This window comes from Oryx dammah, unplaced genomic scaffold (genome assembly GCF_014754425.2).
Source record: "Oryx dammah isolate SB20612 unplaced genomic scaffold, SCBI_Odam_1.1 HiC_scaffold_25, whole genome shotgun sequence".
Classification (NCBI taxonomy): Eukaryota; Metazoa; Chordata; class Mammalia; order Artiodactyla; family Bovidae; genus Oryx; species Oryx dammah.
The window spans coordinates 49,587,388-49,604,163 of record NW_024070209.1 but is presented as its reverse complement, the minus strand read 5'-3'; the positions used below and the strand labels follow the sequence as shown (position 1 = coordinate 49,604,163).

Sequence of the window (16,776 nt, the reverse complement as noted above, 5' to 3'; positions counted from 1 at the left end):
TGAACAGAAAGCCCCGGGGAAATTCTCCTGCACACTGACCTGTGAGAAGCACTGACTCCAGAAAAGCAACTCTAAGTTAGTTATGTATCTCTTTCTCTAAGGCTATGACATATTGATTCCCAATACTCAATGTACCAACCCTTCACAGTTACTAAAAAATAGTTTATCATGAGTTATGATGACAGTGGTCCAAGATGTCACTCACTGGAAAACTTCAAGGTCGTCAGAAGGAAGAGGATGTTGAAGGGAAAGGCCATGGTCAGGGAGATGCAGAGCAGCTGAGCAAGGGGAGTGCTGCTGCTGCTGCTGCTGCTGCTGCTGCTGCGTCGCTTCAGTCGTGTCCGACTCTGTGCGACCCCATAGACGGCAGCCCACCAGGCTCCCCCGTCCCTGGGATTCTCCAGGCAAAAACACTGGAGTGGGGTGCCATCGCCTTCTCCGAAGGGGGAGCGCTGGGCTCCCATGAATACCAGGAAGTTGGGAGCATTTTGATGTGAGAAACACTGAAAAGGGAAGGGGAGAAGGCAATGGGAGTCGTCGCCGGGGCGGTTTGTGAGAGGAGGACAGATATCTGGGTAGGGGTGCTGACAGGGATCTGTCACTGCCAAATGGTAATTAGAAATTTTTCAGGTAAAAAAATGCTTGCCTTTAAGCCCTAGACATAGGCAGTGTGGTAATCAGTCCTGGAGGTTAATAGTTGCCATTTATATATGTAGTTCCTCCCGCCCCGCCCCACCCCCAAAGCTCATGTTTTTTACTTGGGTTTTATTTTTTAATTTTTATTTTTCAAATAACTTTGTTTACTTACTTACTGGCTGTACGGGGTCTCCGTCGCCACTCGGGGTCCTCTCTAGTTGTGGCAAGCAGGGGCTCCTCTTTGTTGCAGAGCCACCACTTTTCTTGCGGTGGCTTCTCGTTGTGGAGCACAGGCGCTAGGGTGTGCTGGCTTCGGTGGTTGGGGCACATGGGCTCAGTAGTTGCGGTTCCTGGGCTCTAGAGCGCAGGCCCAATAGTTGGGTCTATCAAGGTCCGTTGCTCCGCTCCAGTGTGGAATCTTCCTGGACCAGGGACCGAACCCCACCCATGTCTCCTGCGTTGGCAGGCAGATTCTTTACGCCCGAGCCACCAGGGAAGCCCCTATTTCTTAAGTTAATTTTTATTGGGATATGGTTGCAAAGCAGAAACAGAAACACACATATAAGAGAACAAATGTATGGACACCGAGAGATGAAGAGGGAAGTGGGATAAATTGGGAGATTGGGATTGACATATATACACTTGATACTATGTATAAAAAACTCACTTTTTGAAATATTGGCTTTGTTTAGATCCAGTGGCCCTCTGCTGACTCGTTGTCTCCCTCTCCTGCTAAACTGTCACGTACCAGCATTGGAAGAAGAGGCCTCTACGAGGCCAGTTCCTTAACTTACCCTAAATACTATTTCCATGACCGAGAAGAAGTCATTAAAGCCAACATTCGAGATCCCTTGCAGATCGCTAAAATAATCCGTGAAAACGAACACATCGGATTTCTTTATATGATCTCTGCAGTGCCAAGATCTTCCATTGAATACGATACATATAATCTGAAGTGAGTTCTCTTTTATGAAGCAATTTATTTAGCAGTAAAAATTACAAATAAGGTTGCAAGTGTTATCCATAATCAATTGGGTATTAATGATTTACAGGATAAATTATAATTTTGGTTATCATCCAATGACAAACGAATCTTAATCACAACAGTTTTACTTATTTTGCCCATTTATCTTATAGACTTTTTATGGAGTGGTATACTGCTGTGCTTCTTATATGTTATATTAATATAATACCATTTTCTTTAATCAGTATTACAAACAATTCTGATATTTTGTGGTTACTGAGAAAAGAAGAGGGCATGCATTTAAAAATGGATGATATGTGATTTCTTTTACTTGTCATTTCAGCTTTCCTTAATAGAGTAGAAATAAAGTTTTTCAAAATAAAATGAATGATAATTTCAGGTATTTATATAGATTAATAGTACACACACACTCACATATACTCTGTATTGTTACTAAACACACATTTGTTGTTGAAATAATTTGAAGAGTCACCCAAATGTGAGTCTCTGGACTGATTTAAAGTTGAGCACAACAGGCATATAGGACTTAAAGGTGATGCCAGCCTTCCTCGATGGTTGTTTGCACGCGTGTGTGCTAAGTTGCTGCAGTCGTGTCTGATTCTTTGCGGCCCTATACACCGTAGCCCTCCAGGCTCCTCTGTCCATGGGATTCTCCAGGCAGGAATACTGGAGTGGGTTGCCATGCCCTCCTCCAGGGTATCTTCCCATCTAAGGATCGAACCCACATCTGTTATGTCTCCTGCATGGGAAGGCAGGTTCTTTATCACTAGCGCCACCTGGGAAGCCCATGGTTGTTTAGTTGGAATGAATACAGTTGTTGAGATGGTCTTTCCTTGAAGGTAATTGTGGTTGAGCTTTGCCACCAAATTCTTTTAGCTGCCTTCCCCAGTCTCTGCTGAACAGGAAGATAAAAATTTCTTCTAGGAGTTCTCTTCTTCCTTACTCAGCACTGTAGTTTCTTTTTTTGCTTTTTAGAGGTTTTTGGTTTGTTTTGGGCGGTTTTTTGGCCACACCTCATTAGTTTCCCCACCAGTGTTTTAGTTTCTGCTATACAGCAGCATGAATCAGCTACATGTATACATGTGCTTTTCTTAAAATAAGAGGCATAGTTGTTTTTTTAGGATGGCAGAATTAACATACAATGGAATATAAAGCCATTTCATGTTTAAAAAAATCCCCTTAATAGTACTGTTATTCCACCAGTACCTTACTATTTTTTTTCTAGTTTTTTGTAAGTTTTTGGAGAAGAGGTTATGAATCTTAAACAGTGACTCAGAAAAAAACAGTTCATTTGTTAATTTTTACAAATACTTCTTGAGTAATATGTGAAATGTTTTCATAGTTTCCTCTTTTTTTCTATTTATTATTTATTTTATTTTACAATATTGTATTGGTTTTGCCATACATTGACTTGCATCCACCATGAGTGTACATGTGTTCCCCATTCTAAACCCCCCTCTACATCCCTCCCCATCCCATCCTTCCGGGTCATCCCAGTGCACCAGCCCGGAGCACCCTGTATCATGCATCGAACCTAGACTGACGATTCATTTCACATATGATAATATACATGTTTCAATGCCATTCACCCATATCATCCCACCCTCACCCTCTCCCACAGAGTCCAAAAGGCTGTTTTATACATCTGTGTCTCTTTTTTTTATTTTAATTTTTACTTTATTTTACTTTACAATACTGTATTGGTTTTGCCATACATTGACATGAATCCGCCACGAGTGTACATGAGTTCCCAAACATGAACCCCCCTCCCACCTTCCACCCCATATCATCTCTCTGGATCATCCCCATGCACCAGCCCCAAGCATCCTGTATCCTGCATCAGACATAGACTGCCGATTCGTTACTTACATGATAGTATACATGTTTCAATGCCATTCTCCCAAATCATCCCACCCTCTCCCTCTCCCTCAGAGTCCAAAAGTCCGCTCTACACATCTGTGTCTCTTTTGCTGTCTCACATACAGAGTTATCGTTACCATCTTTCTAAATTCCATAATATGTGTTAGTATACTGTGTTGGTGTTTTTCTTTCTTGCTTACTTCGCTCTGTATAATAGGCTCCAGTTTCATCCACCTCATTAGAACTGATTCAAATATATTCTTTTTAATGGCTGAGTAATATTCCATTGTGTATATGTACCACAGCTTTCTTATCCATTCGTCTGCTGACGGACGTCTAGGTTGCTTCCATGTCCTGGCTATTATAAACAGTGCTACAATGAACATTGGGGTACATGTGTCTCTTTCAATTCTGGTTTCCTTGGTGTGTATGCCCAGCAGTGGGATTGCTGGGTCATATGGAAGTTCTATTTCCAGTTTTTTAAGGAATCCCACACTGTTCTCCATAGTGGCTGGACTAGTTTGCATTCTCATCAACAGTGTAAGAGGGTTCCCTTTTCTCCACACCCTCTCCAGCATTTATTGCTTATAGACTTTGGGATAGCAGCCATTCTGACTGGCATGAAATGGTACCTCATTGTGGTTTTGATTTGCATTTCTCTAATAATGAGTGATGTTGAGCATCTTTTCATGTGTTTGTTAGCCATCTGTATGTCTTCTTTGGAGAAATGTCTGTTTAGTTCTTTGGCCCACTTTTTGATTGGGTCTTTTATTTTTCTGGAATTGAGCTGCAGAAGTTGCTTGTATATTTTTGAGATTAGTTGTCAGTTGCTTCATTTGCTATTATTTTCTCCCATTCTGAAGGCTGTCTTTTCACCTTGCTTATAGTTTCCTTTGTTGTGCAGAAGCTTTTAATTTTAATTAGGTCCCATTTATTTATTTTTGTTCTTATTTCCAGTATTCTGGAAGGTGGCTCATAGAGGATCCTGCTATGGTTTATGTCGGAGAGTGTTTTGCCTATGTTTTCCTCTAGGAGTTTAGTAGTTTCTGGTCTTACGTTTAGATCTTTAATCCATTTTGAGTTTATTTTTGTGTATGGTGTTAGAAAGTGTTCTAGTTTCATTCTTTTACAAGTGGCTGACCAGTTTTTCCAGCACCACTTGTTAAAGAGCTTGTCTTTTCTCCATTGTATATTCTTGCCTCCTTTGTCGAAGATAAGGTGTCCATAGGTGCGTGGATTTATCTCTGGGCTTTTTATTTTGTTCCATTGATCTATATTTCTGTCTTTGTGCCAGTACCATACTGTCTTGATGACTGTGGCTTTGTAGTAGAGCCTGAAGTCAGGCAGGTTGATTCCTCCAGTTCCATTCTTCTTTCTCAAGATTGCAGACTTCATTGCTAACCAAGACTTCTTGGGTTTCTGGATGGTCGACATCCACCAGGAGGGTCACAGCCAGAGATCAGCTCCCCAGAAGAGACACAATTTCCTCTTTTTTAAAAAATACCCAATAATCCAGACATCAAGGAGTGCCATTTGTGACTAATTGCCCATTATGAGAGGAGTCAGATCAGATTTTGCCAAACATAAAATTGATTCTTATCTGTTTACTAGCAGAAGATGAAGTATTGAAGATGAATATGGAAACAGTTTTTTTTAATGTAATTCAGGAAATTAATTGCCTTTCTGGACTAATGAACTTTTACTAAGAGAATTGAATTGATGCTTTATACTTTTCTGGACTCATTTAAGAAGATATTGTTCTAATCACAGTTTGTCATTTTATCATGTTTTAGATTGGATGTTAAATTTTCCTCCCAGCCTGAACTCCAAATATTATCAACCTTATGAGTAAGGATGATTATTTGGATGCTATGTAGTAGAAAGCAGCTAAATTGGAAGTTAAAAGTAGTAAATACTGGATCAATGAGATAAGGACATGTTATACCAACTGCCTTTTAAAAGTAATATGATAAAATATAATATCTTCACATAATTTTTTAAGTTTAGTAAAATACATTAAATGTGTGGTTCTACATTAATTTCTACCACAGTCCCTTTAAGTGAGAAAAATAGTTATATTTATCAAGCTTATTCTAAAGAATCAACCTAGTAGAATATATTAGGCATAACAATTTTGTCAAGAATAAAGCTTTTGTAAATATGTTGGAATATTGCCCTGGTGGGACTTCCCTGGTAGCTCAGTTGGTAGAGAATCCGCCTGCAATGCAGGAGACCCTGGTTCAATTCCTGAGTCAGGAAGATCCTCTGGAAAAGGATAGGCTACCCACTCCAGTATTCTTGAGCTTCCCTTGTGGCTCAGCTGGTAAAGAATCTGCCTTCAATGCAGGAGACCTGGGTTTGATCCCTGGGTTGGGAAGATCCCTGAAGAAGAAAAAGGCTATCCACTCCAGTATTCTGGCCTGGAGAATTCCATGGACTGTATACAGATATGCTGTAGATTATCTTGTCCAGCAAGAGGGCATAATGGTGACTCTGTTCAGATCCAGGGAAAGTTAGAGGAAACTAGGTTAAATCAGAAACTAGAGAGGGTGAAAGGCATAGAGAACACAGATCACGACAAAGTAATTCCATTTTGTTAGGACTTTGACCTTGAACAAGAGAGATTGTAATCGAGAAGTAGCCATGAGGTACGGAGGAATGGCTGTTGGTTATATACCCATTTTGTGAGAGGACACTAAGTGGAACCATCACATTTTCATGTCATAAAAGGTGATGATTTATTGGTGTTTACTACATTCCAAGCAAAGTGTATATATATATATATATTTTTTTTAATCCTCACAATAATGTGAAATAAATGTATTTATTACCTCTGTTTTACAGATAAAACACAAAATGGTTAATTAACTTGCCCCAGATTGTACAATAAGTAAATGACAGTCTGGCTGACTTCAGAATGTATACTCTTAATTTCTCTGCTCTACTGCCTCTCAAAATGAAACTCTGAGGAGTCCATGAGACCCCCATGAGACTGAGAATTTGCTTCAAAGAATAATGGAAGGCATGGAAACATTTTCTATAATTTCCAAATCTAGCACAATAATCTGTTCTCAGATAAACCTATTGAATTTTTCCAGAACAAATGCAAAATAATGCTTTCTTCTCAATAGAAAATTGATGAAGAGAGGTGGAACTGAGATACCAACTAGGAATCATTGGAAGTTGTACTCTCATAGCAAAAAAAAAACAAAAACCCCAAACAAAGATATGTCATACCATTACTGAGACACCTGTACAAAGTTATGCTCAGAGAGGAAATGGAATAAATTAAATAAGATAAACACAGTGTTCAAAAAAGAAAAGATTAGCAATTAGGCAACATAATTAGGATAACTCAAATTGCATTTATGAACCACAGTAATTTTCCTGTCCTTTTTAAAAAATATCTCATTAGTATGAAAATGTTATCAAATGAATCAGTAGCACTGAGAAAGCTATATCAACACCTTACTGAAAGATATCCACCCTGCCCCTAAAGGGTTTGAACTTTCAAAGGCATGTGCAAGAACAAAATATGAAACCAGATTCCATTTTTAGATTACCATCTGATCAAGAAGCTCAAGAAGCTAGGAATGCAAGAATTCAAATTTCAGGGACTTCCCTGGCAGTCCGCTGGTTATGACCTCTGCTTCCACTGCAGGAGGTACAGGTTCAGTCTCTGGTCTAGGAACTAAGATTCCTGCATGCCACTTTGTGAAACCAAAAAAAAAAAAAATTACAAAGTTAATATCTAATGTCAGAAAGACTTTCTTTTGCAGAATTGCAATTTTACCAGTCTGTGTGGAAATTATTTATTCTATTTGGAACCAGAAAAGCAAAGTAAATCAATCAGTAATACCATTAGCTCCACATGTTACATAACAGAGATGACCACAGCCGAGGACATTATTAAAATTTTACTGCATATTGATGACTGTGCAGACATTAATAACTGCTAAATAACAGCTCTACAATCCCTGTAATAAAATATTTGGAAGAAGTTTGTTCTTAAGGAGGAAAGCTACTGGTGTCAAAATATCCAAAGAAAATGAGATATTATGGAAATACTTCTTTAAAATACATTTTCCATGTAGAGTTTATTCTGATAATTCTGAGATTAAGATACATAATACATTATTTTATTCATAAAGGAACTCCCATATGTAAATGTTTCTCTGCAGTTATGAATTCCAAATTAAATAATATTATCAAAATTGTAACTATAATAAAATCCAAGTCACCACCTGAACCTTTTGTTTTTACACCTTTTACAAAGACATAGGAACAGAATACCATTATTTGTTGTTTCAGACTTAAGTGCATAGGTGATCCCAAGGCAGAATTTTGTTAAGAATTGGAACATATTTTGCAAATGATTCAACTTTATGGATTTAGTAAAAGTCAGTTTTTAGTTTCACAGCTGGGTTACTTAACTGACATTTGAGTACCTGAATGAACTTTATAAAAAATTATTAAAGGTTCCTGAAAACATATTAACACATACTGACAAAGATTAGGAATTCACAGCAAAACTTCAACTTTGGAAAGGTAAAATTTCAAATGGCTCTCTAGTGATTTTTTTAAGTCATTAAGAATTTAAACTTAAGTAAAAGTTATGAAGTCAAACAGAGTAACATCTATGTCTGAGAGAAAGCCTCACCATTGTTTCTGAAATACTTCATGTGGAAATGCTTGACTGGGTTTTAAGTCATTTTGTAATAAGAAATTTCAACATGGCAATCATCAAAGAAAGAAAAGGAAAAGCTGTTAGAATTAAATAATGGTGGTACCTTTGGCCAGAGAAGGCGATGGCAGCCCACTCCAGTACTCTTGCCTGGAAAATCCCATGGATGGAGGAGCCTGGTAGGCTGCCGTCTATGGGGTCGCTAGGAGTCAGACACGACTGAGCTGCTTCACTTTTACTTTTCACTTTTCACCCATTGGAGAAGGAAATGGCAACCCACTCCAGTGTTCTTGCCTGGAGAATCCCAGGGACGGGGGAGCCTGGTGGGCTGCCGACTGAAGCGACTTAGCAGCAGCAGCAGCAGCAGCATGTATCTTTGGCACATAATTTCAAAAGAACAGGTGATCCAAATTCTGATCAGTAGAAAAGGGAGTTTCTATTCATTGGAGACAGAGCAATAAATCATCACCTGCCACTTGCTATCTCCCATTCCTATAAGCAGTATTCCTTAGTGGTGATTTTTAAGAATTTGAACCGACTACCCATCATGTCTTGATTAAAAATGCAGTATCTACTTCAAAAAAGCTATGGTCACAGGTGCAGTTGTTTATGAGCTAAGACTTTATCTGGACTTTTCATAAAATTCAATATTGAATATTTCCCTGAATATTTCATGTTTTATTTTTCTTATTATAGTACAAAGAAATTATAATTAAGTCTTCACCAGTGTGCCTTATAAAATGTTATCATTGTTCAGACGTGTTAGAACATGCTCTGTGGGAAGCATTGCTTTAGAGGAGCTCACTCTTCTCATGAGAATCTGACCTTTGGTTAACTCTGAAGCTCTGTTCCCCTGGTAACCTGATACAAAGTAGTATATCAGTTGTTTCTAGGCAACACTGCTTATGATAAAAATGACCCCTGACTTCTAAATTACATCTGCATTGAGAGGAACAAAAAATGAATTATAAATAAGCTATGGGGAGCCATAGCTTTGTACTTCCCATAGTACACTGGTTCTTTCTCTGGGCATGTCTCTGCAGGAACCCTAAAATCTATGCTTAAACTTATTGGAAGAAATATTGACTCCTCTTAAGCCAGAGTGGACGCATTGTTTATCTCATGTCTTAGCATTTGAGTTGTCACCTTGGGAAAGGACAGCTTGGGGTAGCTGTTGGATTGCTGCAAGGAGTCCCATGCAAAAGCAAAGCCTGATCCTGCTTAGAAGGCAGGAAGTAGTTTCTGTCCTAGCCGTCTAGGTGCCTGAGTGTATGCTAAATCACTTCGGCTATGTCTGATTCTTTGCACCCTATGGACTGTAGCCTGTATAACCAAAGAACCCATTCTTGTGGGATACCTGTTGGGATTAGAATTCTGTGAAACGTAGTTATGTGATTTAGGACTATATAAAAGTCTATACTGGGCTCAGGCCATATTACTTTCTAAGTGATTGAGTTGGTTTTCAGATAGTTTCTAAGCCAGTTATGTTAAAATAATTTTTAGACAGCTTTTAAAATTTCAAACTAAAGCTATTCTATCCTTTCGTCTAAATTACATGTTTAATAGCCTAAAACAATATGCAGATAAATATCAGCTTTCTCAAGTGAAAGTGTTTCTAGTTACATGAAGTCATAACTATTAAAAAAAAAACACTACAATGAGGCATATATTATATAATAAGGAAAAGATTATTTCAAGCCACATTATCAGAAACCTCTCCAGGTTGTCTAACACAGTGACAGCTTTCTTGGGCTAGTCCGTGTAGAAATTTCAATCAAGTGGAAACACCACGGATCTTTAGTATTTTCACTTGGAATCATCAAAAATCCCAGTTTCAGATTGTCTTCCTTTCAACACACACACAGACGTACACACACACACACACACACACACCATTTTGGCAATGTTACAATTTAGTGGATGATTATTTCATTTTATACAAAAATTTGAAGAACCTAGAGCAGTGGTTCTCAGCTTTGGCTTCTAGAATCATCCAAGACCCACCCCCAGAGTTATATTTAATTGGTTTGTTGTGCAGCCCAAGCAACAGCGTTTCTTTAAAACTCATGAGATGATCCCAATATTCAATCAGAGTTGTAGGCCATGGGGCTAGAACAGTGGTTCTCCAGCAGGCCCTAAAGGGTTTGCTAAAATGTAGATTGTTAACCACCCCCAGTTTCTGATTCAGTTGGTCTGGAGGAGGCCTGAGAATTTGCAGTTCCCACATAATGTTGATGCTGCTGTTCCAAGGACCACACTTTGAAAACCACGACCACAGAGCACTGTATTATTGAAGAAACTTGGAAGTTATGCTTTAGTCTAATATTCTAGGAGTTCCTTATCAGTTATTTTTACCATTTCTGGTTAATCAAACCAGAAGCAAAGCAAGCCATTACTCTTCTCTAGTTAAAGTTAGATCTAAATGCATACTGAATCATGATACTGACCATCATCAAATAGGTTGAGGTTTACAAATGTGAAACTCAGGAAATAGCTAATTTCTTTCCAGGCTTTTGCTTGTTTACCTTTGTCCAATAAACATGTTCAAATCATAACATTATGTAATAAACTGTGATTAAAACTGTGTAATAATGAGACAACTTAGATTTGACTCATCTAATTCACCCCAGCACCTAAAAGCAGGTAAGGAATTACTCACTTGTTTGTAGAAATCAGGAGGGCCAAAGGGAACAGGTGGACAGACATGCACATGCGTTCTAGCACAGTCTAAGATGTGCTGAGACAACCATCGTAAGCCTCAGATGACTGAGAGACCAGCCTAATTAAAAAGGGCAATTGTGTGGTCAGGGAAAGAACTAACATGGACAGAAGAGTGTCACAACACCCAGCAGAATAATTTGGATTTAATGACATAAGCAGTAGGCGGTTGTTCAAAATTCTCGATCAGAAGGCTTATACTTTTGCAGTCTTAGTCTAGTGCATCTGTTTAAAGATGAACGGATGCATGTTCTATCACTCAGTTCAGTTCAGTTCAGTTGCTCAGTCGTGTCCGACTCTTTGTGACCCCACGAATCACAGCGCGCCAGGCCTCCCTGTCCATCACCAACTCCCAGAGTTCACTCAGGCTTCCGTGCATCGAGTCAGTGATGCCATCCAGCCATCTCATCCTCTGTCGTCCCCTTCTCCTCCTGCCCCCAATCTCTCCCAGCATCAGAGTCTTTTCCAATGAGTCAACTCTTCCCATGAGGTGGCCAAAGTACTGGAATTTCAGCTTTAGCATCATTTCTTCCAAAGAAATCCCAGGACAGATCTCCTTCAGAATGGACTGGTTGGATCTCTTTGCAGTCCAAGGGACTCTCAAGAGTCTTCTCCAACACCACACTTCAAAAGCATCAATTCTTCGGCACTCAGCTTTCTTCACAGTCCAACTCTCACATTCATACATGACTACTGGAAAAACCATAGCCTTGACTAGATGGACCTTAGTCGGCAAAGTAATGTCTCTGCTTTTGAATATGCTATCTAGGTTGGTCATAACTTTTCTTCCAAGGAGTAAGTGTCTTTTAATTTCATGGCTGCAGTCACCATCTGCAGTGATTTTGGAGCCCCCAAAAATAAAGTCTGACACTGTTTCCACTGTTTCCCCATCTATTTCCCACGAAGTGATAGGACCAGATGCCATGATCTTCGTTTTCTGAATGTTGAACTTTAGGCCAACTTTTTCGCTCTCCTCTTTCACTTTCATCAAGAGACTTTTTAGTTCCTCTTCACTTTCTGCCATAAGGGTGGTGTCATCTGCATATCTGAGGTTATTGATATTTCTCCTGGCAATCTTGATTCCAGCTTGTGTTTCTTCCAGTCCAGCGTTTCTCATGATGTACTCTGCATATAAGTTAAATAAGCAGGGTGACAATATACAGCCTTGACGTACTCCTTTTCCTATTTGGAACCAGTCTGTTGTTCCATGTCCACTTCTAACTCTTGCTTCCTGACCTGCATACAGACTTCTCAAGAGGCAGGTCAGGTGGTCTGGTATTCCCATCTCTCTCAGAATTTTCCACAGTTTATTGTGATCCACACAGTCAAAGGTTTTGGCATAGTCAATAAAGCAGAAATAGATGTTTTTCTGGAACTCTCTTGCTTTTTGGATGATCCAGCGGATGTTGGCAATTTGATCTCCAGTTCCTCTGCCTTTTCTAAATCCAGCTTGAACATCAGAAAGTTCACGGTTCACGTATTGCTGAAGCCTGGCTTGGAGAATTTTGAGCATTACTTTACTAGCATGTGAGATGAGTGCAGTTGTGCGGTAGTTTGAGCATTCTTTGGCATTGCCTTTCTTTGGGATTGGAATGAAAACTGACCTTTTCCAGTCTTGTGGCCATGGCTGAGTTTTCCAAATTTGCTGGCGTATTGAGTGCAGCACTTTCACAGCATCAGCTTTCAGGATTTAAAGATGCTATTTGAAATATCAAATCACATTGAGATTGTTTTAGAGAAATCAAGAGAAGAAATTAATGCTTTTTAGAACCACAGTAAATTTCATTTATCTGAAATGAAGAATAACAGGACAGTGGATGACCTCCCACAATAGGCCATACAAGTCTTTTAACATGACACATTGTTTTGGACATTCATAGAAGCCTTGAGTCTAAGTTTCATTTCAGATGGACAGAGACTCTATCACAAAATAATTTGATAAGGGATTCCATGATTCTACATTGAACAGCAAGAAAAGACAGCAAGCATCTTTTTTTTTCCAGTTAAACACAGTTAAGTATAATTTTATTCAAGACATTCTTCTCAGCCTGATTAACTGTCCAAGGATCTCTGTTTAAGTTAATTGGGTCATAAAGTCATTTATCAGCAAAGTAGGAATTTTAGAGCACAGCAATTTAAAAAGTTCTTTTTTGAGGTCTTAAAGGAAGACTAATTTTCCTGGTTATTTTCTCAAAGAAAGGCCTTGATGAAACAAATATCCAAAGGAGACAGCTGAGGGCATTCCCTGGTGATCCAGTGGTTAGGACCGTGCACTTTCACTGCTGAAGGCACAGGTTCAGTCCCGGATCAGGGAACTATCCTGCAAGCCACACAAAGTCAAAAAATAAATAAACAAATAAAAACAAAAACAATGGAAGCTGTTGAAGTTTGAGGCTGAATTCTGAATGCCAAGAAGTGCTGAATAGGCAGCCCTCACTTTGGAGTAGAGGATCAATCCTGGAACAGATGAACACCAAAGTTTACAATGTGAGGAGTAAAACACAGCAGTCCAGGAGTATATTTAGGGTTCAGCCTCTCGGGAGCAAACTAGAGCGTCTAAGCAGAATAGGATTCCAGAGAACTGTGCATATACTTCTTTAACTTTTGTAAAGCTTTCCTTGACCCTGCTGTCCCTCTGCCTACCAAATGGATTGGGCTTAAAGGAAATTCCTGCTGATCCTCAAGAGAATCACGATATTAGAGTAGTGAGGAAGAAGACTAGTTTTCAGAAACTTTAAGAAGGAAAGCTATGACAAACCTAGACAGCATATTCAAAAGCAGAGGATGTCACTTGGCCAACAAAGCTCCATATAGTCAAAGCTATGGTTTCTCTGGTAGTCATGTACAGATGTAAGAGTTGGGCGATAAAGAAGGCTGAGTGTCAAAGAATTGATGCTTTCGAACTGTGGTGTTGGAGAAGACTCTTAAGAGTTCCTTGGTCTGCAAGGAGATCAAACCAGTTGATCCTAAAGGAAATCAACACTGAATATTCATTGGAAGGACTGATGTTGAAGCTGAAGCTCCAATACTTTGGCCACCTGATGAAAAGAGCCACTCATTGGAAAAGACCCTGGTGATGGGAAAGATTGAGGGCAAGAGGAGAAGGGGGCAGCAGAGGATGAGATGGTTGAATGGCATCACCTACTCAATGGACATGAATTTGAGCAAACTCCAGGAGAGAGTGGTGGACAGGGAAGCCTGATGTGCTGCAGTCCATGGGGTTGCCATGAGTCAGATGTGACTTAGCAACTGAGCAACAAGAAGGAATGGGGGGTGGATACAACCATTATACAGGAAGTTTAAGAGAAGGAAGATGACATGGGATTTTAAGTTAAATGGGCAACAGGGTCAAGAAAAAAAGGAAGATAAAGGAAAGCTTTCTACAAGTTAAAGTGAAGTTCTATACATTTTTAAATGTAGAGAAAACGTATTCAAATACAAGGAAAGGTAGAAAAAGCTGATGAAATCTCTCCATCTCTCTTTGGAGGAAAGCATGAAAAATGTACTCAAGGGGATAAAACACAGTGAAGGTACAGTGAAGTTTTTCTTTAAAAAAAATATTTATTTTAATTTACTATTTATTTAGCTGCACCAGGTCTTAGTTGGAGCACGTGGGATCTTGAGTTGCGGCATGCGAACTCTTAGTTGTGGCATGTGGGATCTAGCTCCATGACCAGGTATCCAATCTAGGCCCCCGGCACTGGGAGCATGTTGTCTTAGCCACTGGACCACCAGGGAAGTTCTGGGACAAGACTTCCAAATGAAGGTACAAAAGACAGCTCATCATGTCACCACCATGGTTTTGTTGTTGTTGGTTTGCTTTCAAATAGAATTCAGTGTTTACAAACATTATTGTGTGTCCCATGAGAATGGGAAATTTGCTAAGCTAGACTCTCAAGTTCAATACATAAAGATTCTGGTTCTGTGTTGGACCCAGAAATCTGGATTCTTAAGCACCCCAGGTGATTTTTATGCTGATGATCCAAATTTTAAAAAGACTCTCATGTGTTTGTTTGCCCTGTGAGGAGCAGAGATGTAGAGTGGAAGAAAAGGCTTAGGGGTTTCAGAATGAGAATCTTGAATAGATAGGAAAATGTAAATAAAAAGGATCTCTTTGTGGCACTGAGAACAAGTTAAAATTCAATGTCATGGACCATGCCTGCTATCTTCTATCAATCGAAGAGCCTTTAGTAGCATATAGACCCACACAGAGTAAGTTTTCTAAACACACACACACCAGGGCCATTAGTGAACTGTTTTTCTTGCTTTTAGGTTCGTTGGATGACTGAAGTTAATGAAACATCTAAGGTTGATTACAGTTTCAGAAACAAGTTGAAATTTCCCCCTTTGTAGAGAATCACTTGAAGAATGTCCTAATTATATGTTAAGCTGTTAACAAAGAAAAAAGGAAAAACATTTTAACATTTTCTATACAACTTAACAGCAACATGTAATACCTGGCATTTCCCCAAATGTTTCTGCTGTGAGTCAGTTGGAACACAGACAGAGTCAGACAGTGCTGTTGCTGCTAAGTCACTTCAGTCGTGTCTGACTCTGTGCAACCCCATAAACGGCAGCCCACCAGGCTCCCCCTTCCCTGGGATTCTCCAGGCAAGAACACTGGAGTGGGTTGCCATTTCCTTCTCCAATGCATGAAAGTGAAAAGTGAAAGGGAAGTTGCTCAGTCGTGTCCAACTCTTCGCAACCCCATGGACTGCAGCCTACCAGGCTCCTCCATCCATGGGATTTTCCAGGCAAGAGTACTGGAGTGGGGTGCCATCGCCTTCTCCGACAGTGCTGTTAGGTAGGAGCTAAGCAAGTTGAAATTCCTCTGTTACAGCACTGAATTGGGGGAAAGACGTTTGAGATTCTCCCAGTGCACAGCCCACCAGCCCCCTAGTTACTTTTTGTGCTCACTTGAAGAGCTCTTGCTTTGAGTTCACTTTCATTCTGGCCCTGTATGCCCTAATTTCTAAATATTTGTCTTAGTGTTATTAAAACAAAAATAGAAATTAAAACCTAAAAAATCATTTTTGCCACTGGTTCATCATTTTTTTGATTAACAGACACAAAGGATATGAGAATTTTGTTCCAATCCCTTAAAAAACTTATCACGCATATGTACATAAATTTGTTTAAGTGTAATTTCAGGTATTTTACATGTGACCTGAAGGCTGTGCTAAAGATCATGAACTCAGGTTCAAAATGCAGAGCTAAGGACTGGAAGAGAAAAATAGAAATGGGAAACAGTTGATTTTCACTGGAGGGTTCCTGTCTGAATTTTTTATAGTAATCTTTAGAATTATTGTATAACATAAATAACTACAGTTTTTGCATAGTTTAACATAGAAACAATTCGAGGTTTTGTTTTTGTCATGTCATATTTTGCACTTGGTCTGTTAATAAACATTTAAATAATATCCAATATTTCAGTGCTATAGCTAAAATTACAGAAAATATCTTTGTGTCAGTAAGCAAGATTTTAAGAAGTTTTAGGGAATCACCCTTTCTATTCTCATTCCTTTGCTTCCCGCTCCTATCTGTGCTCTGGTTTTTATCCCATTCTTGCTTTACTTCTTTGCTTGATCTATTTCTTATTATGAATGAGGTTGAAGAATACCCTTAATGACAGTTGAAAGAGGAATATCTTGAAATAAGCAATTTCTCATTAACAGTTATTTTGATATGTGATGATAAATTGGACTTTTTAAAGTTTAATCTGGGTATTGATTTTAATCTAATTCTTATTTTCTTGTTTTGATCTTTTTCATGATTCTGTCAATATTGGGTAGAGCAAAACTCTTTCAAACTATTATTATTGAATAGTTTCTAAACAATCAATGATAAATAAAAACTTATTCCCAAGTATCTTTCACTTTAAAAATCCACAATT

The 16,776-nt window shown here is 39.0% G+C and overlaps 1 protein-coding gene across 2 annotated transcripts in view; it reads left to right on the top strand.

Annotated features, from left to right (window-relative positions):
* The window catches only part of DNAH6 (dynein axonemal heavy chain 6), a 285,139-nt gene that overhangs the window by 14,044 nt on the left and 254,319 nt on the right, over positions 1 to 16,776 (top strand). For both annotated transcript variants that reach the window (XR_005718342.1, XM_040224335.1), the window contains exon 4: positions 1,329 to 1,591. Coding sequence is in view for 1 of the 2 variants with exons in the window: in XM_040224335.1 (XP_040080269.1) it covers positions 1,329 to 1,591 (263 nt within the window). In the remaining variant the exon portion in view is untranslated. The remainder of the gene's footprint in view (positions 1 to 1,328; positions 1,592 to 16,776) is intronic.